This window comes from Balaenoptera acutorostrata, chromosome 1, assembly GCF_949987535.1.
Source record: "Balaenoptera acutorostrata chromosome 1, mBalAcu1.1, whole genome shotgun sequence".
Classification (NCBI taxonomy): Eukaryota; Metazoa; Chordata; class Mammalia; order Artiodactyla; family Balaenopteridae; genus Balaenoptera; species Balaenoptera acutorostrata.
The window spans coordinates 106,502,151-106,529,633 of record NC_080064.1 but is presented as its reverse complement, the minus strand read 5'-3'; the positions used below and the strand labels follow the sequence as shown (position 1 = coordinate 106,529,633).

The 27,483-nt window shown below is 47.5% G+C and overlaps 1 protein-coding gene across 5 annotated transcripts; it reads left to right on the top strand.

Annotated features, from left to right (window-relative positions):
• Positions 1 to 204: 204 nt before the first annotated feature.
• On the top strand, positions 205 to 26,611 carry ZNF697 (zinc finger protein 697). 5 transcript variants are annotated; one of them, XM_057558439.1, is made up of 4 exons: positions 208 to 523; positions 17,225 to 17,469; positions 23,132 to 23,409; positions 25,177 to 26,611. In XM_057558439.1, exons 3-4 carry the CDS (start codon positions 23,169 to 23,171, stop codon positions 26,559 to 26,561), a joined length of 1,626 nt encoding a protein of 541 aa, XP_057414422.1. In that variant the 5' UTR covers positions 208 to 523; positions 17,225 to 17,469; positions 23,132 to 23,168; the 3' UTR covers positions 26,562 to 26,611. The 5 variants fall into 5 exon arrangements, with proteins under 5 accessions (XP_057414433.1, XP_057414422.1, XP_057414416.1 ...); XM_057558433.1 differs by lacking the exon at positions 17,225 to 17,469; XM_057558443.1 differs by lacking the exons at positions 208 to 523; positions 17,225 to 17,469 and adding an exon at positions 17,491 to 18,205.
• Positions 26,612 to 27,483: the final 872 nt, after the last annotated feature.

Sequence of the window (27,483 nt, the reverse complement as noted above, 5' to 3'; positions counted from 1 at the left end):
TCCTCATTTCTAAAGAAAAGGCCTCTCCCCCCGCAGTCCCCCCGCACACTGCGACAGCTCAGCGGCAGGACCCCAGTTAGGGACTCCCGCGCAGGGACCCGCGCCCTCCGGGGCCGCTGGCTCGGCGTGCGCCGCGGGGCGGGGCCCAGGGTCGGATCCACGCGCCGCCCCCTTCCCGGGAGCGCTTAGGGAAGAGGGCAGCGCCTCTCCTCCGGGCCCGGGGTCCTAGTCTGGCCGGAGCTGCCTCCCGGGCGCCCGCTGCTGTGGTGGCAGGAAGTCCCCGGGAACTACAAATCGAGGCATGCTGGGAACATTCCCCTGCTCCTCCCAGGAAATGTCCTTTGTCCAGCCCTACAGGAAGCCCCAGCGAGGAGCCAGCCGGGCGACCAGCCAGTCCGCCAGCCAGCCCGCGGCCGCTGCAGCCGCCGCCGCAGCAGCAGCACGAGAGCAGACGCGCCGCGGCGCGGGGCTCGGGCCGGGGCGCGCGGTGCACTCGCTCCTTGCCGCGCCCGCCGCCGCGCAGGTAGGAGCGTGGCTGCGGCTGGGCTCCCACGCCTCCTGAGGATGGGGCTGATCGGGACCCGACCCGACCGCTGCGGGGATGGGGTGTGCGCCCGAGAGCGGGTGGCGGAACGGCTGGGCGAACTTGTACCGCTGTCCGCGCCCCGGGGGCGCAGGGGCTCCGGGACCCCGGGGCCCCGGGCGCAGGGGGGTGTTCCTGGCGGCCCCCAAGCCCGGACAGAGGTCTCTTCGGGGTCTGTGGCGAGGGGCGGGGAGGAGGAGGCTGAGACGCGAGGGAGGAGGCAGCGCTTGGAGAGGCAGTCAGACCGTCCCGCCGACCACCGAAGGGGGCATCCGAGACCCTCGGAAAAACGAAGCCCAGGGAGGAGCTTGGGAGGCAAGGAGAAGGTGAAGGGCTTTGTGTGCAGCTGCGGACGGGGACCGATTGCGCTCCCCTCGCCTTGTCTCTCCGCGCCCCCAGCCCCACTCGGGGCTTTGGGGGGTGGGGGTGGGAGACTCCGAGGGGGGCCAGCGGGTCATCTTGGGTCCTTGTGAAATGTGTTCTCCCTTTTCCTCTCCGCTCCATTCTAACCTGGCTCAGAGCAGCGGCTTGGGCAGCCATCAGACTGGGCAAATGGCACAATAAGGATGAGTGGGTAGATGGGCAGCAGCTCGTCCTCCTAGGGGTGGTCGCCGTTTAGCCCTGATAGGCTTCCCAACGCCGAATGTCCATGTCTGCCGGTGGGGCAAAGCCGATACCTTCACCCAGGGAGAGCACCGAAGCTGAGGACTGTGAGTGAAGGCACGGGGTGAAGTGCGCGTTGGGAGGACAGGGCGAGTAAGAGGTTGAGGGCGGGAGCCAGCGGCAACAGGGGCGCGCTGTGTACCTTATGGCCACGCTTCGAGAATTGGATGACCACTTCCTCTGGGACTTTCCACGATTTTCCTTTTTCCTAACCGCCTGCACCCCCATCCCAAATAATGAATCACCCACCCATTGCTACGTGAGCATTAGACTGGATTCAATCTAGTGATGTTTTATCCTTGCTCTGATAGCTGGCCTATTTGTCTTTTACCTGTCAGGTGACATGAATACTCTGCGTCCCCTATGGCGTTATCCTCCTCCCTTGGGACTAAGGGTGTGGTAAAGGCGGTTGGATAATGGCTAGCAAGTTAATATAGTCTTTGAGGAGCTGTGATGGATGAGTGGGCCACTTTGAACACAATCCAAGTGTCACTCCTGTGTAACTGAACTCCCCCGCCTAAGAAGCCTCTGTTTCTCCTTTCTCCCCTCCCCTGTTTATTTTACTGCTCTACTCAAGTGTTTGCCTTCTTCTCTTAACAAGCCAACATAGGGATATTATTTAAAGTGGAATACATTTTAAGAGCCAAATGAACCTTGAAAAATGCCATTTGGGTGGTGAGGCAGGAGTACCCAAGGCTCATGATGCTGTGGTAGGCACAGAGCCCTGCATCCTGTATAGAACCTTTTCCACTGGCTTCTGTAGAAGAGATGAAGCATCTTGTGTGAGATAAGAACAGAGTGGGGAAAAACCCAGTTGTTGAGGCTGAGGGCGTGAGAGTGGCGAAATGAAGAGAAGAGGCTCTGTGAATTCGGAAGATGATTTCTAGTTGGAACATACTGGCCGTGTGTGTGTGTGTGCGTGTGTGTGTGTGTGTGTGTGTGTGTGTGTGTGGTGGAGGTGGAGGTTGTCGTCGGGGGAAATTTGATGTTAGCTGTGGCCCCGAAGACAATATGATGGCACCATAGTGCACAAAGGTCATGAATGGGACGTCTGGCTACCTTTTACTTTACAGAAAGGAAAACATAGGTGGCCTTCAAAAACGACTGGGATTAAGGGAGTGAATGGAAAGAAATCAGACTGAGAAGAACCGGTGATGTAGCTGAATTGGCCTGGGACGGGTGACCTCGGCTGAAGGTTGGATGATTAAGGCTGATGGTGTTTAGCTGATGGTGCGTCGCATTTCCTCTCCCTCCCCCCCAAAGCCCTTTGGATTTCCTCAGAATCTACATATTTGCCCAATTTCTAATGTCTAGCAAAGGCAAGGAGAAAGGGTAAAAGCTGGTGAAAGGTGATAAATTAGGACAAGAAAGACCTTGCCTGCTCATGTAGAGTGAAAAAAAAAAAAAAAAAAGCTGCAATGTCATTAAGAGGTCTGGAGTGTGAACCTATGTTAATGCCATTTGGGCTTCTCCTTTGATCTAAGTTCCTACTTCTTTTTTCTTTTCCTTCATTTTTTTCCCCTCTCCTAACAGGTTTCTTATTAGTACATACTACGTAGTGTTAATGTAATCAGAAAGGTAACTCCTAAGTTTAGCATTCGAAACCCTTAACAATTCAGTGTTTACTTAACGTCTATTCTCCGCTGGACCTGGGCCACCTCATATTACCTACCCGTTCTTGCAGCAAATAGCTCCCCAGACATTCTTCCACCTGTGTGTCTCCATCAAGTTGAACTCCATGCCTGCACTGCCCTGATGATTTTCTCCAAATCCTAGCCCAGCTGATGCACAAGTCTTGTAGAAGTCTTCCTAGACCTCCCAGTCAGGATTAATCTCATCTCCATGGTACTTTGCATCCTTTGGATGACACCCATCTCTGGTCTTCCTTGTGATAGTTAGATGATTTCTTTCTCCCCTTCAAAATGTAAATGCCTTGAGGGCAATGGCTCTCTCTACCCTGTCCTTTGTACCTGTCTGTGCACAAAGGATGTTATTTGAAAAACATGAGTAAATGAAGGAATGAGTAAAAGAATTAAAAGAATGCATATATCTTAATTGATGTCTTTCTTTTTCTGTAAAAAAGAGGATGAAGCCTTTCCCGTAGACCTGTAAGAATTCATCGCAATTGTGGCTCTAAAGCATCTTAGAGTTTTTCCTTTTGCTCCTGCATTAGGAGACCCTGAATGGATCTATCACAGTGTCTAGTACAAAGACACTCATTAAAAGTTTGTTGAAAAGGTTCTTTGCCAGCCTAAATTTTCAAACTCTATAGGCAGGGTATGGAATGGATTAATCCCAAGGGGATAACCGATGACTTTTGTCATGTTCCTGGACTGAAGAAGGTAATGGTTTCTTCTCAGTTGTGAAGGTTCAATGCGCTTTCTAGAAAGTAGCACTACAAGGGTCATCTGCTACTTGCAACTAAGCCACTGACTCCCATTATGTCGATTTGACTTTATAGCCCAAGCAGTCTACTAGGATTAAAAATGTGGCATATAGAAGTACAAGACAGATCACACTTTCATCAAACATTCCTTAAAGACATTGCAGTTTTGTAGTTGCTCATTTATCTCTAACTGGAAAGTTTTTTATGCTTCTTTTTTACATGATGACAAGAGTTACTATTATTGAACATCTATGTATCAGCTGTTGAACTAGGGAATTTCTATGCATTGCCTTAATCTGATGATTTATATATTATTATCCCTATTCTAAAAAGGAGGAAACTGGTGCTCAGAGAGGAGTTAAGAATCTCGCTTGGAGTCCCAGATTCTGGAGATAGACTGGAATTTAGGTCTGTTGACTCTCGAGCCTGTTCGGAACGGTGTGTCTTTGTTCTCCCTGGGAGAAAACTGCTGGATCTATTCCTTCTTCTTCTGAAGTCCTTCACTTTCCAAATTTCCTTCCAGGAATATTGTTGGGCTTCTAAATGCATCCTAATGGATCTCATGTGAGAGGCCCTGGTTTTTCATAAATTCATTATTTTTGTGCCCTCATAATCCCATGGCCATCATTTGGAAAGACCAGGTTTAGAATCCATAATAAGACCTTTGGGCACAGAACTGTTTACCTGGAATTCTTTTCCCTTTTCTCCCAGCCTATCTGAATTCTTTCTGTTCTCCCCCCAGGCCAAGTCTCACCCCTTCCGTAGACTTTCTTGACCACTCCAGGCCACATTTAGCCTCTCCTCTAACCTTTTGCATTGTCTGAAATACCTGAGGCTCAATGTCTTCTTGATGATTGTAAACTTGAATGAGCCTCCACCGCGTGCTGGAATATTTGCATATTCTCTACACATGGCAGGGACTTTATGTCCAGAACACAACCTGGCATATGGTGGGCTTTCAGGAACTGTGAGTTGATGATGAATTGGTAATGACTCAAAATGCAAAAATGTAGGCATGAAACAATCCTTGCATGTTGCCAGTTTGTAGGAGAGGGATCAGAGGATCATTTTCTTAGTTAATTTTCATCCTTTTCGCGTGACTGCCCAAAAATGTAAGCACCCTCTGGAAATATGTGAGAGCAGATCTGTGTATTGCTGAGTTGTAGGAACTTGATCAGTGCTAAATGATGGTGTTTTATTGATGTTGGGTAGCATGGGTGGGGCTGTTGCTTCAGTACCTTCCCCATTGCTGTCATGCACACCTTCTACCACATCTCCTAGGAAAGACTTCTTTGCTGCACATCAGAGAAAACTGGAGGGGTTTCCCTGCTTCTGCAGATATGAAAAAAAAAAAAAAAGGCTGGTATGAGGAAGGAAGATAGTTCCTTCTGTTTTTACCTCTGAGAAGGGTAGCATGATTTGTATGGGGTATGGAATTGGGTTTTATTGCATCATATATTAATGCGGATGCTAAAAAGATCAGCAGCCTCTCCTTTTTGGGTGAAGAGGCTTTTACTTGTCACAAGATTGAACCCATTTCCTGAGGCTAAGCCCTCTCTTTCCCTGACCTCAAGGCCCCACAGTGCTTTGGAAGCCTCGGTATAAACATAGTGTGCAGGGGTTGTTATAAGCACATTAGTCATTTTAAATGATAGGACAGTTCTTGGGGGTCCCTGCACTTGTTCAGCAAGTCACGCATGGTGCATCCAGAGGCTAGCAACGGTGTTCCAGCCAGTGTGAGGAGGGCCACCTGCAACTCTCTAGTTTCCCCTTCCTGCAGAGGGTCAAGTCTGGGTCATCTGCACACAGCTCTAATTTGCTAAAATGTGTGTAGTTAAGGGGGGAAAGGGCCTACATTCATTCAGAGAGGCATTTTACATATATTTTCTTCTGAGAACTTTGTCAAGATCTTACCCAAACTTACAAAACAGGAACCATTCTTTCTGGGTTTTATTAACAAGAAACGTATCGCTTTGGTCTCAGTGTCCTGCATATTCAGGAGGTTAGCGCATCTTTGATGCTTGATCATGCTTAGATAGGGCACTCTGGGAAGAACACCTTTCCAGTTATTGACCTGGAAAGTCAACCGTTTTTCCCCACACCTGGGAACCTTGGTGAATTTCAACGGATCACTTTTAAAAAAAGTAATCCCTCTAGCAGGTATTGACAGTGATTTCTGGTAACAGTAGGTGGTTTTGAAAGCCATGGGTTTTAAAAATTATGTCATTAGAATGTAATCTCCACAAGGCAGAACTCAGCATAATGGGTAGCACATGGTAAGTGTTCAAAAAAATTTGTTGAGTGAATGAATACGTTATATTTGAAAACATTTCACCTTGATTCTTTCCTAATATGATGGCACTGCCAATTTTTTATAATGAGCTGTGACAAAGGGTGTATGCTTGTACGTGATATAAGCTGGGGAAAGGATCTTTTATATGCACATATATAATTTTTTTAAAAATAGACTTTATGTTTTAGAGCAGTTTTAGGCTCCCAGCAGTATTGAGGAGAAAGTACAGAGAGTTCCCATATGCTCCCTGCCCGCAGCCCACCCCGTGCATAGCCTCCCCACGTCAACATCCCACACCAGAGTGGTATGTTTGTTAAAATCGACAAACCTCTACTGACACATCGTTGTTACCCCAAGTCCATAGTTTACTTTAGCATTTACTGTTGGTGTTGTACATTCTTTAAATTTGGACGAATGTATAATGACATGTGTCCACCACTGTAGCATCATACAGAATAGTTTCACTGCCCTAAATATCCTCTGTGCCCCACCTAGTCATCCATCCCTCCCTTCTAACCCCTGGCAACCAGTGGTCTTGTTTGTCTCCATAGTTTCACCTTTTCTTTGATGTCATATAGTTGGAATCATACAATATGTAGCCTTTTCAGATTGGCTTCTTTGACTTAGTAATATGCATTCAAGGTTCCTCTGTGTCTTTGCATGACTTGACAGCTCATTTCTTTTCAGCTCTGAATAATATTGTTTGTATGTACCACCATTTATCCACTTACCTACTGAAGGACATCTCGGTTGCTTCTCAGTTTTGGCAGTTATGAATAAAGCTCCTGTAAACTTCCATGTGCACGTTTTTATGTGGAGACCTAAGCGTTCGACTCATTTGCGTAAATAGCCAGGCATACAATTGCTGGATTTTATGGCATGAGTATGCTTAGTTTTGTAAGAAACTGCTAAACTGTCTTTCAAAGTGATTGTACCATTTTGCTTTCTTATCAGCAGTGAACGAGAGTTCCTGTTCTTCTACGTCCTCACCAGCATTTGGTGTTTTCAGTGTTTTGGATGTTTTGCTATTCTAATGTGTGTGTAGTGGTATCTCATTGTTTTAATTGGCAGCTCCCTAACGACATGTGATGTCGAGCATCTTTTCATATTCTTATTTGTCATCTCTATATCTTTGGTGAGGTGCAGGTTTAGATCTTTTGCCCATTTTAAAATCAGGTTGTTCATTTTCTTGTTGTTGAGTTTTAAGAGTTCTTTGTATATTTTGGATAACATTCCTTTATCAGATACCTATTTTGAAAATATTTTCTCCCAGCCTGTGGCTTATCTTCTCATTCTCTTGATATATTTATATATATATGAACTTGTCATATCTTTTTTCTCTTTGGGAAGTGTGAGTGTACCAGATCTATTTTAATATAAAACCAGTTTACCCCAGAAATGAGGAACCAAAGTGTGAAATAAACTTGAAGAAATGCTCCCCTACTTTTTAAAAACTAAGGTAAATGTCAGTTAAATTTAACCAGACCGTGGCCACAGCCTGAACTAGCTTGGGGGCAGTTACTATAGGAACTCTTTATTTCTGCTTCCCGGCTCCCTCATAGGTACTTGTGTTTGTTGATTGAATTAGTGGCTTGGTAAATAATTCTGGTCACCTACTTCCTGTGTGGCATGTACCCTTTTAAAAAACTTCTTTAAGAGCCTACGTTCGTCTCATAGCTTAATTATGGACCCTTAGGAAAAGGGCTGATGATTATAAATGAGAAGAGAAATCAAGACATACGTGCCCTTCCTGTCAGAGCAAGAAAACAAAACAGAACACAAAGCCCTTGAAAACTTCTAGAGAATAAACTTTGGTCTGAGTTGACACTCTAATGATAAACACAAATTTCTTCTGTATTCGATTGTGCTCCCTGCTGCCCTCTCCTCCCAAGCAACTTCTTATTTAGTCTCCTAACTACTCTGTAAATGTTGGATGTTGGTCTTTTTTCATCCACACTCGATTTCTGCTGGTCTAGTCCTGTCTTTCCTCCAGGGGTGGGAGAGAAGTGGTTGTCCTGTCCAACCAGGAGAGCCCAGGAACATTTCCCACCATGAATGCAAACACGGCTCTGGGCCACCTCTGTTCTTTGCTGAGTTGAGTGGTAAAGGCTTGGAGAGGAGGCAGGGCACACACAGGACTACTTGATGCCAGCAAGGGGTGCTGGCATTTGGCCGTGGGGCGCAGGATTCTTTTTCGAGAACCTTCTAACTGTTGAAGCTAATCACCACTTTCTATCACGTCTACCTATTTAGCAGGATAACTAGGCATGCTTGGCTTCTGGTGCTGACAGGTTATTGGATCCAGTTAGGAGAGCTAGGTTGTTTCCAGGGCTCTGCTTTACCGGGTGTGATCTTAGCCAGATCACTAGATTGCCTGATTTTGTTAGTTCTTCATTTTGAGGCTGAAGGAGAGAAATAATTATCCCTGACTTTATCCATTTAAAGGACTCTGACAATTAGTTTGGGATCAGCAGATATAAACTAGTATATATAGGAGGGATAAACAGCAAGGTCCTACTGTGTAGCACAGGGGACTATAGTCAATATCTTGTAATAAACCATAATGGAAAAGCCTATGAAAAAGAATGTATATATACATGTATAACTGAGTCACTGTTCTGTACAGCAGAGATGAACACAACTATATATCAATAAAATAAATTTAAAAAAATAAAGAAGTATTTGAGGGCTCATTTTGTGGGGAATCATGAACGTGCATAAATCAGTATGTTCCCACCAGGACTTATAATTGGGAGGTGGTAGGGAGGGAGAGAGAGTAAACAATAAGGTACAAATTATTATAACTATGATTATATTTTAAAAACTGACATTAGGCAGAATGAGATAAGGGAAAGTACCTTAAGGAATCGTACAAAGTGAAATAATAATAATTCTTTCTGAGCACTTAACACTAATCCAATAAAATACAGTTGTTTTGCGTGTTTTATAGATGAAAAAGCCCAGGCTCAAAGAGGTTGAGTAACATACAGAGCTAGAGACTGGATTCACACGCGTGGTCTGGCTCCAGAATCTGAGCTTTTAACCACTAAGAGTATTGCTTCCCTCCAGGAAAGGAGAGACTGCATCAAACCGTTTTTTGAGAACGAACAGCATGGCAAGAGAAGAGAAACATAGGGTGCCTTCTGGAAGGCTTACAGCATCCCTTTTTGTCTGAGGTTAGCTGGCAGAAGTCAGGGAGAGGTTAGAGAGCTTTGGGCTACATTGTTGAGGGCTTAGAGTTTGTGCTTCTGCGGACTCACTGGCAGAGTCACTTAGAGGTTTCTGAGCAGGAGGAGAAATGGAGTGGCAACTATGTTTTAAGATGGATCCAGCAATGATATGTAGGTCCCTGTAACTGGTAAGAGTGTTTACTGCAGTGATAATGGAAAATAGAGGAGAGAAATAAAAGGAAGGACTTGGCAGCTGATTTGATTGAAAGGGGAGAGGGGAGGGGTCAAAGTTGACTCCAGGGTTTTCGACCTGATGAGTAAGAACGGAGAGGCATTAACAGAAATGGGCACTGTCAGGAGGAGTTGATTTGTAATGAAGATTTGGGAGGAAAACTAATGCTTTTCAATATGACTAGGGTCAGATGCTTTACAAATGGAAATTCACTTAGTGTTTTCAACAACCTTTCAAGGTAACTTGTTTTTCCCATTGTATAGATGAGGGAACTAAGTCTCAAATTGGTGAATAACTGTACTAGGAGCATACAGTGTATCAGTGACAAACTTCTGTTCAAAACCAGGTCTGTTGATGCCTTAACATGTGCTTTCCCCCATTTGGGGCTGCCTCCTGTCCTGTGTCCCATGTGACATACAGGGCAGCACTTCAGGATAGAAGGGGCATTAAAGCGCCTCAGTGGCGTCGCTTGGTGCATCATTAGAAATGTGGACCTGGAGTACAGGTCAGGGGTTCGGTGTGGGATGGGGAGTTTCACTTTCGTGGGGTCTGTAGACAGAGCAGGTATTTATTGAAAACTAGGGGAAGGGGCAAAACGATTAAGGGGAGTGGGAGAAGAAAATGTAAACAAAAAGCTTCAAGGTTGACCTGTTTTAGTAGATAAGAAGAGGGGCAGGGCAGTAAGGTAAGTAGAGAGAGACTAGGACAGTGCAATATCTTGGATGCTAAGGGAGGAGAGAATTTCAAGGACAGCATCTGAACAGGATTTCTGTAGTCATTTGTGGAGTCTCGATTATATATTCCCAGCACTTTACAGTGTTGATGGTGAGGTCAAAGAGGAGACTGACCACTGGATTGGAAGATGGAAAGTTATAGCTGATATTGATGTGAGCCAGACTAAACGTTAGCAATGACTATGATCTACTGAGATGGCTCACACCCGGGAAGCCCATGGTTCACCAGGAAACTGATGTCTGTGGCGATGAGGTTAGAATTTATCAGGGCTCATTGACACCAGCCCTCCTTTTCCCAATAGCCTGTAAGACGTGTTGGCAAAAAAATGGCACTGCAGAAGGAGATGTAATATTGCTTGATAATTGGCTTTAGGCATTTAAAAAGTCTCTGCAGAAGAAAAAGTCTCTCCTTTCAATGAGAGAGTTTCATAGTTTGAATTTTTAAAAACGTCTTTAAAAATAATAGTCAGTACTGGACTTCCCTGGTGGTGCAGTGGTTAAGAATCCGCCTGCCATTGCAGGGGACACGGGTTCGAGCCCTGGTCCGGGAAGATCCCACATGCCGCGGAGCAACTAAGTCCGTGCGCCACAACTACTGAGCCTGCTCTCTAGAGCCTGTGAGCCATAACTACTGAGCCGGCGAGCCACAACTACTGAGCCGGCGAGCCACAACTACTGAAGCCCGTGCGCCTAGAGCCCGTGCTCCGCAACAAGGGAAGCCACCGCAATGAGAAGCCCGCGCACCGCAATGAAGAGTAGCCCCCGCTCACCGCAACTACAGAAAGCCCGTGCACAAGAACGAAGACCCAACGCAGCCAAAAATAAATAAATAAATAAATATTAAAAAAAAAAAAAAGACAGTCAGTACTAATTGTTCAGGTTGATATGCCATAGGCTTTCTTTTCTCTCCAACTGTCTCTTTTATGATGACTCTTTTTTTTTTTTTTTGGTGATGACTTCTTTTTCAAATGCTGTACCAAGGACATGGAATTATTAAATGTTTACCATAACACTCCATTAAGTCAATGCTAATTCAAAACGACTGCTTTTTTCTGGCCAATGAGATGTCTGTTTTGTCTAAGAAATACGGTAGATAATTCAAAACCTGTTAATTCAGAGGTCATTTCTGAGGATCACATGAAGGTAAGTTTGAAGAATATCATTTATGTTTTTCAGTGGAAAAATACTTAAAATCAAAATAGGGGGGAAAAGCAAGAGTCCAGAAGAGAACAGGAAAAATAGGAAGAAAGAAGTCAGCATCAATGAAATGCTATCAGCAAAGCCAGAGCACTAAACCCATGAATACGACAGAGCTCGTTGGGAGAGTCTGGTGCAGGGGAGATTGTATTTAAAAGGAATCAGGTAACCTGAATGGTAGTCCCAATTCTGCCACCAATTCACTACCTTTGTGAGTTCAAACAAGGCACTTATCTTCTCTGGTCCTCATTTTCCTTATCTGTAAAATGAGGGATCCTTTAAAGAAATTTTCAACAAAAAAATTGTGAGATTCTCCCATTATCTGTGGATGGAATCTCTTCATTTAGCTTATGGTTGGCTTGCTCCTGTCACCTGGCCCACTTCTGCACCACCTCCCACACAGAGAATGCAAAGCTATTCAAACAAGCAAAAAGATATGATAGAAAAGAGGGCGAATCTGAGAAACTGTATTTGTCGTCATGGGCCATGTTGGGTGAGTATGGGTTGGGTGGTACCCTTCCTTAATTGTCCTTTGGTGTGACCCAGGCTCCTTGTACTGGGGAGTTTGTTTTACTCCCAGAATCCCCTTCTTCATCTGGGTATTTCCATGTTATTCTGTATTTGCAGGCAGGATGACTTTGCTAACACTCTGAAGATTTGTTACGAATGAGTTGGTGACTCTGGCCAGATTTTAATTCATTTTCTTTTCAGAAGAGAAGGATTAACTAACAAAGTGTTTCGTGTCCTGGGTGTAGGTTATGGCTTGATTAATGTGCTTTGACTCATTGCCCAAATAAGCAACTGATGGGAACCATAAAACCGGGGTCAAACTTGTATAAATTAGCTCCATCCTAGAGAGGCAGTGTGTTAGAGGCTTGAAGAGCAGTTTACCATCCTCTCAGTGCACCTGCCATATAACAAGGAAGTGAAAAGCTGACAAACTACTGATGGCCGGGAGCCCAAGTCTCCAGCCTGAATCTTTCAGCCAAGCCCCATAGGCTATGTTGGGCTGTGTAGAAAGGGGATTGGAACAAAAATTGAGATGCCAGTGTCTCCTGTCTGTCCTCAACTGGTGCATTCGTGGGTAATTCACTTAACCTTTCTGGGTCTCTGTTGCCTGACTCGTCTGTAACATAGGGTACTAGACTAAATCAGCAAACTGGATCAGGCAGGTTGCGTTTGCCAGGTGCCTCCTTCTGCCCCATACCCTTTGAAACTTACTGATGTTTTTGTCTGTGCTACTGCCTGATTTGAGGTTTACTGTCACTATCTTCTTCACCGGCCCACCAAAAGTTCTTGTGGCATACAGTGGTGAAATTGCTCTTATCCCCCTCCCCCAAAACTGCTCTGGATGATTTCGGAAATGATAGGAATGTATCATGAATCCTCTGTAGTACTGGTTTATAGCAGGGCTTTTGTTTTGTTTTTGTGCCATGGATTCTTTCAGAGTCCAAGGGAAAGCTATAGGCCTTCTTATCAGAAGAGAGGTTCTGCAGACACATTCACGTAAGTTATCGGGGAGTTCATGGACTCTGAAGGCCCTCAGGCTAAGAACCCAGGCCTAAGGAAAATACCATTATTCTGTTTACAAGCTTCTATAGGACTGCTGCTCTCTCCAGGAAATGCCAGGAACTAGAGGTAAAAGGGTGTAAGGAACCCAAACAGTCTGAGCCTGACGACTGACTTAGGAACCATGGTGTTCAAGGTGTGAGTGGGTCCTGGCCACTCCAACCTCCTTCTTGAGACAGTCGCCTCACTGCCTGGATGAAAGCTGTGTCCTGTCACTGCTTCCATGCACCATAGACTTACCATGTCTCCTTGGCTAAAACGGAAACTATCTGCAAGCTTTTGGTTTCCAATATAAAGTGGGAGCATGATATCTTCTAGCTGTTCTCTTTGTAATGTGGTATGAGTACATTTGGATGGCATCCTTAGTGTTTCACTGAGAAGGACACTAATTTAAAAGTTCTCAGTTTGGGCTAATAAAGTAATTCTCTTCCTGCCAGGGTTTATCTCATGGAGATCACTTTTTTCATAAATCACCAGTGTATTAGCTTCCTTTTCATCTACACACATTTTTTTATCCCCTTAGAAGATCATCCTGGAGATGACGAATTATCAATGTACTTAATCTGTTGGACCCTTGTATCATTTTGTCAGCTTGACTTTTCTGGGGATAAAGCATTCCTCTCGCAGAGATGTCATGACCAGTGCCCCCAGCCAGGTTTATTTCCTCTCCCTCTTTTTTTTGGCTATGCCACATGACTTATGGGATTTTAGTTCCCCAACCAGGGATCGAACCCAGGCCCTTGGCAGTGAGATCAGGGAGTCAGAAGCACTAGAGACTGCCAGGGAATTCCCTCCTCTCCCTGTTGCTGAACAAATGGTGGAAATAAACAAGCACTGGCTGTGGCAGCATCCTTCTTTGAGTTCTTGGGAAATATGCAAGTAGATGAAAGTGGAAACAGTTTTCTGATTCTATTTTGTATATTACAGCTGTTCCTCTATCTCATGAAAAGAAAAAAAGAGACTCAAAAGCATGAAACTTAGATTTCTTTCATCTCTTTCCCCACTGCCTCTCCCCTCAATACCCGAGAGCTCTGTTCAATATTAGGCATTGTAATCACTCCTGACTTGGCATACTTTGTAAAAAGCAGACTAATCGTTTTGTGGAAGTCACTGACATTTTATTATGGTCTGCTCAGAATGTAAATGAATATCATCAACCTTAAATTTCAGAAAAAAAAAAAAGATTTGTTATGTTTTCTATTTTTAAACTTTATTAGTAAGTTTTGTAGCAAATAGAAAAGTAAAATCACATATACCACCACCCAGCTTCAACAGTGATCAATGTATGGCCATCTTGTTTCATCTGCATCCCTGCTACTCCCCTCTGTCCTGGAATTACAGACATATCATTTCAAATGAAGCAAATTCCAGACATAGCATTTCACCTGTAAATACTTTCCTGTGTATTTCTTAAAAACACAAGAGCGATTCCTCAATATCAAATATCTGATTCTCATTCACAAGTCCACAATTGTCTTATAATTTGTTGTTGTAGTTTATTTCAATTGGGATTCAAATAAGGTCTATCACTGAGGTTCGTTGATACATCTCAAGTGTTTTGTACGTTTCTCTCCTTTTTTTCTTGCCATTTTTGTTATCATTTTTAAAAAATTAATTAATTTTTGGCTGCATTGGATCTTCGTTGCTGCACACGGACTTCCTCTAGTTGCAGTGAGCAGGGGCTACTCTTTGTGGCAGTGAGTGTGCTTCTCACTGTGGTGGCTTCTCTTGTTGCAGAGCATGGGCTCTAGGCATGCGGGCTTCAGTAGTTGTGGCACACGGGCTCACTAGTTGTGGCTCGCAGGCTCTAGAGCGCAGGCTCAGTAGTGGTGGTGCATGGGCTTAGTTGCTCCGCGGCATGTGGAATCTTCCCGGACCAGGGCTCAAACCCGTGTCCCCTGCATTGGCAGGCGGATTCTTAACCACTGTGCCACCATGGAAGTCCGATTTTTGTTATCATTTTTGAAGAAACCGGGTTGTGTCACACATTTTCCTATGATCTTGGTTTTGCTGATACTGTTATTTTTAAGGAAATAAGAGTAACAAGTATATAATTTTTAAAAATGTGTACTTAAGTATATGTAAATGTTATACTTTACGCTGAAAACAGTCTAGCTATGGAGTTTAAAATTTAATCAGGCAGGAACAATGAAGCATCAGGTGATGTCTCCATTTTTATTCTCTCTTTATCTTTGTTGGAAGACACCTTGGAGGATTATATGCAGAGGTGTCACTTACCCTCTGCTGAAATGAGCTGGGCTGGAACATGCCAGCCATTCTTTATCAACGATGCCAAACAGCTATTTTAGGCAGAGAATTGGAAGAGCCATTTTTCCTGTTGAATTTGCAGTGGGAAATTGGGGTGATTGAATGTATGCCTCAAACCCTTTGGTCCCAACAGTCCTCTCTCCCTATTCACTGTGATGAACATTGTCTTGAGGGCTGTTCATTCCAGTGGAAATATGCTCACAGAATCATCTGGGTTGGAAAAGACTTCCTGAGGTCACCTGACCCCATCTGGTAAACTTAACGAGGGATTCCAACATCAACTCTCCCAGAACAAAGCTGTTTGTTAACAACTCCCGTATCCCCCATGGACCCCCTTTGCATTCTGTTTTCTCTTTTGTCCTTCAGTGAAATAGATTATTAAATTGCTCTTTCTGCTGTGGGGTTTGTATGCCTGTGCACACACATGTCTGTAGATCTTTAATTAATTGATTCTTCCCCGCTGTCTTTTACAGCACATATACCCTGAGACCCCATTCCACTCTCTGTATATAGTAATGGTTTTTATGAAAAGTGAGATGTTTTCATGAGTAAATTTCGACATAGGTTGGGATTATTGCAGACTGTGTTTTTTAGCTACAGTGTGTGTGTGATGGTTAATTTTATGCATCAACTTGGCTGGGACGGTAGGTACACAGATATTTGGTCAAACATTATTCTGGGTGTTTCTGTGACAGAGTGTTTGGATGACATTAACATTTAAATTGGTAAACTTTGAGGAAAGCAGGTTGACCTCCATAATGTGGGTGGGCCTCATCCAGTCAGGTGAAGCCCTGAATAGAACAAAAAGACTGATTCCCCTGAGCAAGGAGGAGTTCTCCAGCAAACAGCCTGCAGACTGGAACTGCAGCACCAGTTCTCCTGGGTCTCCAGTCTGCTGGCCCACCTTGTGGATTTTTGAGCTTGCCAGCCTCCATAACCACATGAGCCAATTCTTCATAATAACTCTCTTTCTGTATACACATCCTATTGCTTCTCTTTCTCCGGAGAACCCTGACAAATAGCGTGGGGAAAAAAAGACAAGTATATGCCCCAATATATTTGGCTGTCTGTTTTTGAAGTGATGTTTTATATTAAAGAGATGGAAAGATCCCTGGAGAAGCCATCAGAAAATTGAGATTCTGGCCATAACTTTTCTAGCAAACTGCCTTTCAGTCTCTGATCTGGTCACTTTCCCTCTCTGAGCCTCAATTTCTTGTCTGTGGAAGGAGTTTCAGCAAACGGATTCCCAAGTATATGATTCCACAAAATACAAACATTGAACATTTGAGCCAACTACCGAGGAGTTATCTGAAGACAATTTTTCTGAGGACTGCCCAGGTGCTAGATAAAAAAAGACGCTGAGGCTGTACATGGGTAGTGCTGGTAGACGATACCAAGCAGAGCAGAGAAAAAAATCTTGAACAGAAGTATTCCCTGTGCATCAGGTAGAATATTCTATTTTAGTTAAATGTAAAATCTGGGACAAGTAAATGCCTGCATGAAAACCTTTAGCTTCTGTGCCTTCTCATCTGAGGGCAGATGGTCTAACTTTGAAGGAGCTTAGAATCTGTCTCTGCATTGCAATAATTCTTATTTAGTGCAGGAGTTGTGGGGTGGTGGCAGAGGCTTGGCAGCTGTGACAAGCTGAGGCCCTCCAGCCAAACTGAGGGGTCCTGGCCCAACCATTAGACAGGAAATGCCTGACCCCAAGGACATATGTGCTATTCTTGACCATAAAGATTGGAAAGAATCTCAGACTAGCTCTGGCCAGTGGGGTTGTAAATGGATTTCTCTGTTGCCTTGGTTTTGAGCCTGTCTCTTTTTTCAAATTGGGCTTCCCTCTCCAGGTAAAAAAGCAGTAACCACAAGGAGGAAACCATATTATTTTAGCTTCTCCTGTCTGGAGAGTGGTCAATACTTAGCTGCAGTAATCTTTTAGCTCTGTCTGAAATTACCGTGCACAGTCTGCCACTTGGGAGGTTGGCATTTGGGGTTGGACAGTCTGGGTGTGTGACTGGGAAGTCAGCTGGCCCTTGGGATGCAGACACATTCACCCCGTTCACTGGAAGCATCCCCTGCCAGTATGGTGAGGTGGAGTTCTTAGCCCTTTTCATTCTTTCTGACCACAGGCTCACCCATGAGGAGGCAGGACTCCGATGGCTGTATCCCCTGAGAGGCTGGTTGACTGTTTACCCATTTGGTGCCTGAAGACTGACAAATGATTAACTCCCCGGAATCCCCGGTTAGACCCCAGTTATGGTCATGAGTTCAGCCTTTAGAGCCGCAGACTTAAATTGTTTTTCCAGCATTCTACGCTGCCTGCCGGGCGCCCCCGCCGGACTCTGCGATGGAAACCCTCCCTGGGGAGACCGTGGTGCGCAGGGGGCGTGGGAAGTGAAGGGAGGAAGCACTGAGGGCTTCGGGGGAGGCGGGATCTGAGCCGCGCCGAGGTAGGGAAGGGACCCGCCAGAGCAGAGGGGACCGGAAAGGAGCTGCAGCCTGGAGGAGGCCGAGTGGGAGCCGCTTCTGGCCGGCCGCCTGGCCGCTTCCTTTCCCTGACATGACAGCCCCGCCGGCCTGGCTCCCGGCCACCTGGCAGTGGCTGTGGCACATGACTGCCTGTCCCTGCTGGGAGGGGGCGGGGAGAGGTCTGCTCTCCGGCGGTGGCCCCCCCAGCCTGGCCATCCCGCCTGCCCAGGGGCCGCAGGTGGGCCCGCTCCTCTCCGGGGGGTACGCCCTGGCCAGCTGTCCCCTTCCCGGGGAGTGGGAATGCCATGGCAAGGAGTCAAGAGACGCTGGGGAGAGACCTGACAATACCTAGGAGCTGTGTCACCTGGAGCTCAACTGTCTGAGTCTGTTCTCTTCACGTGGAAAACCAGGGTGGATGACCCTCGGTGCTCACCCGACGGAATGACTGGAGTCAAATGAGAGGGATCCGCTCCAGTGCAGGGTCAGCTGCACTGGGCATCCCAACGGGAGACGACTGGCAGCAGGGGGCTGTGAGCGCCGCACTCCACCGCTCCCATTCCCGCCAGCAGGGGGCGTGACACGGGGGGGTCCTGCGCACGATGCCCCAGAGAAGGACGGCCAGTGGCTCATCTACCAGGAAGGTGGGGGAGACGTGTGTGCTTGTGGGCTTCAACGCCTTGGCAGGAAGCGACGTTGAATCCTTAAAGTGGTGGCGCTTTTGCTGTTGGAAAGGAATGGGTTTTGCGTTTCTATCGGTCCAGAGGGCGCTGTTGGGAGAAGGTGCCAAGAAGCTCAGGCAGGTTAAGTTCTGATTCTGGCTCCGCGGCTGGCTCCACTTCCCCTTCCCCCACCTCATTCCCTCCCTCCCCGCTCCTTCCTTCCAACATACTTGATCACATTTACTTCCACTCTGTAGCAATATCTTCAGACTGATCGGATTCGTCTTTCGCAGGGGGTTGAGCTTGTCTAGAAGGCGCTTGAGCCTAGTGACTTTATAGAGTTAGAAACATTACTCTTTTCTGAGTTGGGGGTGGGGTAGGGGGAAAGGAACATGAAAATATTGCAGGTTCTAAAAACTAGAATTTGAGTAATCTCGGCAAAGTTGACTGATCCTACCCTGACGTGGTCTGCGCCCTAGAGAAGGGTTTGGCGGTGGTGGTCTTGGGTGTTTGGGAAGTTAACAGCTTGCTGTGGGAGTCAGGTAAACGAGCTGGAGTTGAACATATCTAACGAAACTGACAGTGGTGCCTCCCTGGATTCATGCTTCTGCTTGTGGCATGACCAGGAGAAGAGGACTCGGGCACATTCACACCCAACCTCCTCATTGAACAGAAGCCCAGAGGGGCAAGTACTTACTGTAAGTCACATAGCACAGTGTCTTTGGTGGCCAAAACCAGGGCTCTCCTCATTACTGCTGGTTCAGTGATTAGAACCAGATGCAGAATGGATCTTCTTTGACTGACTACTCCCACTCTTACCTCTGTTTGGTTTTTCCCCCCTTTAAACTTGTACCCCTTCTTACTGGGGGGGAGAAGAGCTCCCTTATAGATGGTTTAAGTCAGGATTTGTTGGACCACGCATACTTTAGACGAATACTTCCTGTATGCAGGATGGGTTAACAGCATCTCCAAACCAACATGGAACTGAACCTTTTTCCCTCTCCCCAGCTCCCCTAAGCAGCCAACCCCTCCCTGGTTCTTGTCTCCACGTGGTGGGCTATTCATTAATAGAGCCTTTAGTGGCCAAGCCAGAGGAAGTTTTTTGTTCGTACTTGCCAAACACCATTCTCGGTGAATATAGCTGTGAAAAGGAGACCCCCAATTTGAGAAGTGTGGGTGTGTGTGTGTGTTCTTTAATCAAGTCATTGCCATAAGTTTCATATTATAACTACCATTTATTGTGTCTCTACAGTGTGGCAGCTGCTTTTACATTAACCTTATATGGTAGGTGGCAGCATGCTTGTTTTTATGGATGTAGAATCTGAGGTTCAGCAAGGTTGAGTCACTTGCACAAGGTGAAGTCGCTGACAAAGAACAGGATTTGAACCCAGGTCAGTTTAGCCACAAAGCTATCACAATGTCCTGCCACCTACTCATTAGCCAACCCTGGCCTTGCCTCGGAAAACATGTTGCTAGTTCTTATTTTGAAAATGAATGGAACAAAATGTGCCTAGATAGCTAGTGACTGACAGTTCGGTTATACCGGTGTGTAGATAACATTTCTGAAAAGTAAGTCTTCTAGATTGAGCTAAGCACAACTCCTGTCCTTGTCTTCCTTTTTGCTGCTTTTGAATAACTGTAGGTTTTCCTATAATGTATTTTATCACATTGAAAACAGAGTTGGCATCTTTTGCTGATAATAATACATCTTTATTGTAGAAAATACTGATGTTCACAAAAAGGAAAAGTTATCCCAAACAACACACCAGCTTCTGGTTAAGAATGTGGGTACTGGAGCTGGACTGCAGGGGCTTTGTCCCTGCTGTGCCACTTATGATTTGTATGACCTTGAGCTAATCGCTTAACTTAAGTGCCTAGTTCCTCGCCTCTGAAGTTGAAAATCATACCCTGCTTCATTGGGTTGTTGTTAAGATTAAATGATGCAAAGCCCCTAGAAGTGACCAAGAGATATTTAACATTTTGATAAATAATCTTCTGGTTTTCCTCTCTGAACCTGTGTAGACATGTGTAACTATATGCTAGTGTGCATATACTAATAAACAAATGAGATTATTTTTAAACCAGCTAGTTTTCATCTAATAATATATTGTGACTACCTTTCCATACTTCTAAATAGCCTTCTCCGTTACTTGATAGCTGCCTAGAAGCCTATGATGTGATGGTGTGAATGGAGCTGAATCCATATTGTGGGGCATGCAGATTTCCAGTTTTGCACTAACATAATGCATTCTAAAACAGATTTGAGTAGATGTTGTACCATGAATGTATCTCTCTAGGCAACAGGAGCTTCCTACTCTTTCCAGAACATAGCTAATCCTCCCTCCCCTGGTGTGAATAAGGATCTGGACATGCTCCCTTTGGGAGCTCAGAGCCTCCTTAATCCTGAGTGGGGCAGCATTGTGAACTTCATAAGACAGCCCTAAATGGGGAACTCACTCAGATTCTGCCTCTCCCTGCTCTCCCCACTTAAATCTAAAAAAAAAAAAAAAAAAAAAAAGTTTATTTATTTAATATCTCTGGTATGAACTATCTCTTGGTTCCCAAGAAATCACAAATCAGAAAGTCTGCTTGTTCCATTTTTGCTGTGTCTGAGGTGATCTCTAAGAAGGCGCTCTGTCCTTCGTAAAAGGGTTTGGGGTAAAATCTTAAGCTTTCCTGCTTCCCAGGGTAGACCGTTAAATCCTACCCTTTATGGTGGAGGGCTGCAGTTACTTCTGTACCATTCTGGGTACCATACCCTGCCATTTTAGTTTTATGAATTTCTGGTGACACACTTATTTGATTTCCTTTACTTTATTGATAAAATTCTTCTTGCTGGTCTTAGATTGGCAGAAACCATTGACTAGGCCCCCTTTAAGTCCCTCTCCCACCTCTCCACTGCTTTCAGCCACTAGCAAACCAACAGGTCACATGTTTGAAAACCTTCTACCGCCCATCTTCGGGGTGTATTATATCTATGCTGACTCAAGGGCTGTACTTGTCTATAGAGTCTGAGCTCCAGGAGGCAAGAGGGTGATAGGTAGAAGTGACTTGGGGTCAATAGTCCCTTGCGGGATAGACCTCTTAAAAGGTTTATGGCTTTAAAGGGATTTTCTCCTACAGCCTAATCCTGAGTGTTTGGGACCTGGCATTTTAAACAGTTATACATTCTAAAGGGACCAGCTGTGTTCCAGGACACTGCTGACTGACCATCCTCAGTCCAGCCATTTTCCTGTGATGTTTAAGAAGCAGGCTTGATGTTTCCCTCTAATCTAGGGAGCATATCATCAGCTCTGAGAAAGGATATAATGTGCTATTTAGGGCTGTGAGTCTGCCAAAATTACGGAGGGGCTGGTGTGTCTTTGAGGTGGGCTGGAATGGCATCAGGACTTAGAAAGAGGAATACTGTGTGAATTCCACATTTGGACTACTCAGAGTATCGAGTCCATGCCACAGTATTTTCCAAAGTGCTTTTTAATGTTTCCTTCTGACACCCTCCGTGTGTGAAAGGTTATGTAGCATTATCCTCCTTGCACTGATGAGGACACTGAAACAAGGAGAGGTTAACTGACTTGCCTTGGACTGCAGAGTAAGGCTGACTCCACCGGAAAGGCTGCTGCCGGTAACTCCTGCTTTCCACGCCGAAAAGTCACAGAGCCAGGGCTGCCTCTGGGAAGCCCTGTCAACAGAGGCAGGTAGGAAAAGCCACATGCTCAGCCATATTCTTGGGACTGCCAAGGCAGAGAGAGAGCTGTACACTTCAACGTCAGTCCAAGATCCTTGACCTGTAAACTGTTTTGCTGCCTTGAGCTGAGCTGTAAGAGTGATAGATGGCAGATGTCAATTATTTTTGGCTCAACTGCCCAGTCTTGGCAGGGCGCCCTATACTTTTGAAACGTAAACCTGCCATCTACAAAAGGTTTAGGAATCTGATGTCATCGTCTCCCTACAACTCACACGTTGGCCTGTTCTGTGGAGGGGTTACCAGTTGTGCCAGGGGACGTTCCTGTTAAGGGCTCTCTACAATTAAAGGATATAATAAGGCAAAATATTTCATCAGGCTATAGAGATGGCTTCTAATACAGAGGGTCCCTGCATCTCTTCCACCACCCCCAACAGACCTACTAAAGCTTGAACTACTTGGCTCACTGCTCACAGGAAAGCAGCATATCCTGTGGAGCCAGGATGCTGCTGTTGGTGACACAGTCTTAGATAAGAAGTTAATATACCGATGCTTTTGTTAGTCTTGTGTCTTCAATGTACTTTTCCTCTGGTTCCTTAGGGGCCCCCTCATAAGTAGCTAAAATCCTCACAAAATTGCTGTGGGTTTGAGGAGGGCAAGCTGCACCCCCCCCCCAGCTTTACTGAGGTATAATTGACCTCAGTAAATAAAATATTGTATACAAATAAAAATTGTATCTATTTAGAGGAGGGCAAGCTTTAACTAGAGTAAGGAACTCATGGAATTTTGAAGCACCACAATTGGTTTAATTCCCACTTTACTGCTTACAAGTTAGCCTTAGGCTAGTGGGGTCTTCTTTTTGAGGTTTAAGTTTTCTCATCTGTAAAGTGGGAATACCACTGTTAACCCACTGTTAAGGCTATAGAGCTATGTTAATAGAATAATCCACTTCATATATGGAAGCAGATGGAATTGTAGTCCAGTGAGAGTTGACATGTGGCCTCATGAGTTGCCACTGTTCCTCTGCTACCCAGACCAGCCTCCTTTTCGCTCAGTTCTATTTACCTTAAAGCGTGAGATGGAGCAGAGATCTGCCATCTGGGGCTTGGAACGCTGTACATTTTATTGGACTGTGCCATTGATTTTCATGGAAATCAAAGCCAGACCTGGTAGGGGGATGAGGCCAGACTCACGTGACCTTTATCTGTGTGTTTTGTCTGGAGCAGGGATCCCTGGTCACCTCCCTTGTCCTGTTCTTCCTGGATGGAACGAGAAGATAAACGGGGCGTGTGTGAAGCCCAGGACTCAGAAGACAAGGGGATGGGCTCTGATTTTGAGAACTCTGAAGACAGGGAAGGGGACCCAGAAGACAGAGGAATGGGCTCTAACCCACATGACGCAGACAAGAGAGAATGCCACCTGCAGGAGATGGGCTCCAACCCACAGGATGAAGCTCTAAGAGGGGACTCAGAGGAGAGGGAACTAGTGTCTAACATCTGCACAGGTGAGGAGAAAACGGCAATTTTGGTGGAAGTTGCCCCATTCACATTTATTTCTAGCTCCTCCAGAGTGATAACCAGGGGCAGCATTCTTAGGAGGCAGCTCTCTAGAGGACACCATGAAGCAGATTCTGTACAATCTTAAGCCTGAGGAACATCCTTTTCATCAGTCTGGTCTGAGGTGGGCTGTACTGGTAAACATGGGTGAAGAGGGTAACTCACAGGCGTGCACTTGACAGCATACAAAATACTACCATAAAATCACACGTGTAACAGCACAAGAGGGAACACAGGTAACATTGGGACCTACGTCCTGGGGTTGCTGGAGAGTTAGATGAGTTGCTTAGCACAGATCCAGATGTTTACAGTTAACAGTCATCATCCCCGCTTGCAGATAAATAAACACAGTGGTAAGGGACCTGCCCAGGTCCATGTGGCTAATACCCAAAGTGCCCAAGGCCTCTCCTAAATCCCTTGCTATTCCTATCTGGAAAGAGTAAACGCTGGGCCTCCATCTGCTTCCTTGGTTCCATCTTTGGGCTTTTGTTGCTTTATCCTGCTCTGTGCATGCCTTGGGGACAGAAATGAGCTGAAATACCTTATGATCAGGGCCGTGAGGTTACATTCCTTCCCCAGGACACCTCCCAGACCCGCTACTGCCCTCCCTTGCAGTGCACAGAGCATGTGGTCTTTCACATCCCAGTAACTTTCCTGGGTGTCCTCTGCTTGGGGATAAGCAGCCAGACGCAGACAGATGTGTGTACTGGATCAGCCTCTAAGTTGGACTCACCAGCTCTAGGCCCTGCACTCACCTCCCCTTTTTCCCAACTCCCTACCCCCCTTACATATAGTAAAGCCCTTAGGTTGGGGTGTGTTTGGTTTGTTGTTCCACCTTAAGCGGTTGCAGACTGACCAATCATATTTAAAAACTCAGTTCGGGGGCTTCCCTGGTGGCGCAGTGGTTGAGAATCTGCCTGCTAATGCAGGGGACACGGGTTCGAGCCCTGGTCTGGGAAGATCCCACATGCCACGGAGCAGCTGGGCCCGTGAGCCACAATTGCTGAGCCTGCGCGTCTGGAGCCTGTGCCCCGCGACGGGAGGGGCCGCGATAGAGAAAGGCCCGCGCACCGCGATGAAGAGCGGTCCCCGCACCGCGATGAAGAGTGGCCCCCGCTTGCCGCAACTGGAGAAAGCCCTCGCACGAACCGAAGTCCCAACACAGCCAAAAATAAAAATAAATAAATAAATAAATAAATAAGAAAATCCTTTTAAAAAAAAAACTCAGTTCGGCGCCTAGTTAGGCCGGGTGGTCTTTTCTTGTGGTTGGCTGGAGTGGCCTTGTCTTTTGAGGCTAGGGCCTTGAAAGGCATTGGTGGCTCTTGGAGTGGGCAGATGTCTTCCGAGATCCCAGAGAGTCCCACTTGGCCCAGACTTGACCATCTCAAGCTGACTGTCAGGCCTTCAGGTGGCCCTGGGGAACAGAGCCTCAGGTCCAGTGGGTGGGGCCTGGGCCCGGAGACAGCTGCCTGAAGAACTGGAAAGCCAAGGGGGCAGGTGAGCTCGCTCTCCTTTAGGCCTTCCCCAGGAGTCACCAGGCGGGAAGGAGGCTGGAATTGGGGGTGGAGGAGACAGGGACCTTGGAGACAGAGGTTGAGAGTCCCCGGGGGAGGGGATTACCCCGTGGCCCACCCTCTTACTGAGATGGGCTTCCTCTGGGTTTACCTCTTGAGCGCCCAGTATAGTCACCCCCACTGCCGCCTTTTCTGTTGCAGGGGGCCTGCTGAGCGAGGAAGAAGGGGTTGCTCTCCGTGAGGAAGAGGATGACCAAGCTGGAGTAGCTGAGATGGCGATGTTCGCAGGGCTGTCGGAGTCCGTCGGCATTTCCCGGAGCCCCCAGGAAGAGGAGGAAGAGGAGCAGCCGCCTCCTGCCGTGCTTCCCTGGAGGCGGCACCTCTCCCTGGGGAGTCGACACCGGGGTGACAAGCCCGCCCACCGCCGATTCCGCCGGCTCCACCACCCCATGGCCATGGACCTCGGGGAGCTCGACAGCCTGATGGCCAGCATCATGGACGCGCCCACCATCTGCCCCGACTGTGGGGAGAGCTTCAGCCCGGGTGCCGCCTTCCTGCAGCACCAGCGCATTCACCGCCTGGCGGAGGCCGCCGCGGCCGCCAGCCTGGAGCCCTTCGGCTTCGCAGGCGAGTGCGGCGGGGTGGTGGGGATGATGGGCGTGGGCGTGGGCGTGGCCGGGGGCTTCGGGGCGGGGCCCGCGCTGGCCCGGCCCCCGCGCGAGAAGCCCTTCCGCTGCGGGGAGTGCGGTAAGGGCTTCAGCCGCAACACCTACCTGACCAACCACCTGCGGCTGCACACGGGCGAGCGGCCCAACCTGTGCGCCGACTGCGGCAAGAGCTTCAGCTGGCGCGCCGACCTGCTCAAGCACCGGCGCCTGCACACGGGCGAGAAGCCCTACCCGTGCCCCGAGTGCGGCGAGGCCTTCAGCCTCAGCTCGCACCTGCTGACTCACCGGCGGGCGCACGCGGCGGCCAGCGGCGCGGGGTCGGCGGCGCTGCGGCCCTTCGCCTGCGGGGAGTGCGGCAAGGGCTTCGTGCGCCGTTCGCACCTGGCCAACCACCAGCGCATCCACACGGGCGAGAAGCCGCACGGCTGCGGCGAGTGCGGCAAGCGCTTCAGCTGGCGCTCGGACCTGGTGAAGCACCAGCGCGTGCACACGGGCGAGAAGCCCTACATGTGCTCCGAGTGCGGAGAAACTTTCAGCGTCAGCTCTCACCTCTTCACGCACAAGCGCACGCACTCGGGGGAGCGGCCGTACGTGTGCCGTGAGTGCGGCAAGGGCTTCGGGCGCAACTCGCACCTGGTGAACCACCTGCGCGTGCACACGGGCGAGAAGCCCTTCCGCTGCGGCCAGTGCGAGAAGCGCTTCAGCGACTTCTCCACGCTCACGCAGCACCAGCGCACGCACACGGGCGAGAAGCCCTACACGTGTATCGAGTGCGGCAAGAGCTTCATCCAGAGCTCGCACCTGATCCGCCACCGCCGCATCCACACGGGCAACAAGCCGCACAAGTGCGCCGGCTGTGGCAAGGGCTTCCGCTACAAGACGCACCTCGCGCAGCACCAGAAGCTGCACCTGTGCTAGGGCTGCGCCCGACGGAGGCTGCGCACTGGGGGGCGGGGCGGGGGGCTAGATGTCCTGGGGACAGACCCTGTAGAAAGAAATGAGGAAGGGGGGGCAATCGGAGAATGACTGGGGAGCCTTGAGGTGTTCGGGGTCCTGAAGGGGAGGGTTGAGTAAGACTTGTTCTTTCGGGGGTGCTGTATTTTGCCTGCCTCCTCCCTAACGAAGAAATGTTTGGGAGGTGTGTTTGAGCGTGGCAACGTCACCACATACACGCTGCGGAGGATGAAGAGCGTGGAGGAGCGGGCACTTTGAGGACCTTGAGGAAGGGGAGTTAGGGGGGTGGGGGAGGGTACAGGATGACAGGCAATAGAGTAGCTTGGGCAGTGATGGCCCGTGGGAAGCGGGGAGAGCGTGTGGTTGGAGTGAGGGTTACGGGGTAAAGTGAAAGGCGGGTGTGAGTAATTCTGTCCTGGTTTCAGCAGGTATTAAGCCACTGTTTACCCTGTTCCTACACATCAGCTATAGTCCCACAAAAAGTAGAGGAACTTTGTCCGTCCTACAGGAGTGGATATTTTGTGTGCTCTTCCCTTCCTTCCTCTGAGCCACAGCTAGCTACTATTTTGAGGTGTCCGGGGGAAACTGGGCAGAAAAGCTACACACCCTCGTCTCCAGGGTGGAATCTCTGAGGTTTAGAAATTCATTCACAGCTGGTTTTCAGATCTGGGAAATCGTGGTCCTGCTCCTGGTTCTTTGCTACTTCCTTTAAAATAGTCTAGCTTCATGCTGGGTCAAGGTAGTCTGTGCATATGACCAGACCCCTGCCGCCGGTGTCAGGTGTGTTCCAGGCCCAGTATTTCTTTCAGGTCTCATCTGTGATCTTTTAAGTGCTGGGAAATGGAACAATCGCAGCTATGTGTGACTTTTTCTTTCCCAGGTCAGC

What these genes read in the sequence shown, in the direction of transcription:
- ZNF697 (XM_057558433.1), top strand. Translation starts at nt 23,169, where the DNA reads ATGGAACGAGAAGATAAACGGGGCGTGTGTGAAGCCCAGGACTCAGAA. An exon ending in AGTGTCTAACATCTGCACAG is followed by an intron (nt 23,410 to 25,176) that starts GTGAGGAGAAAA and finishes TTTCTGTTGCAG; the next exon opens with GGGGCCTGCTGAGCGAGGAA.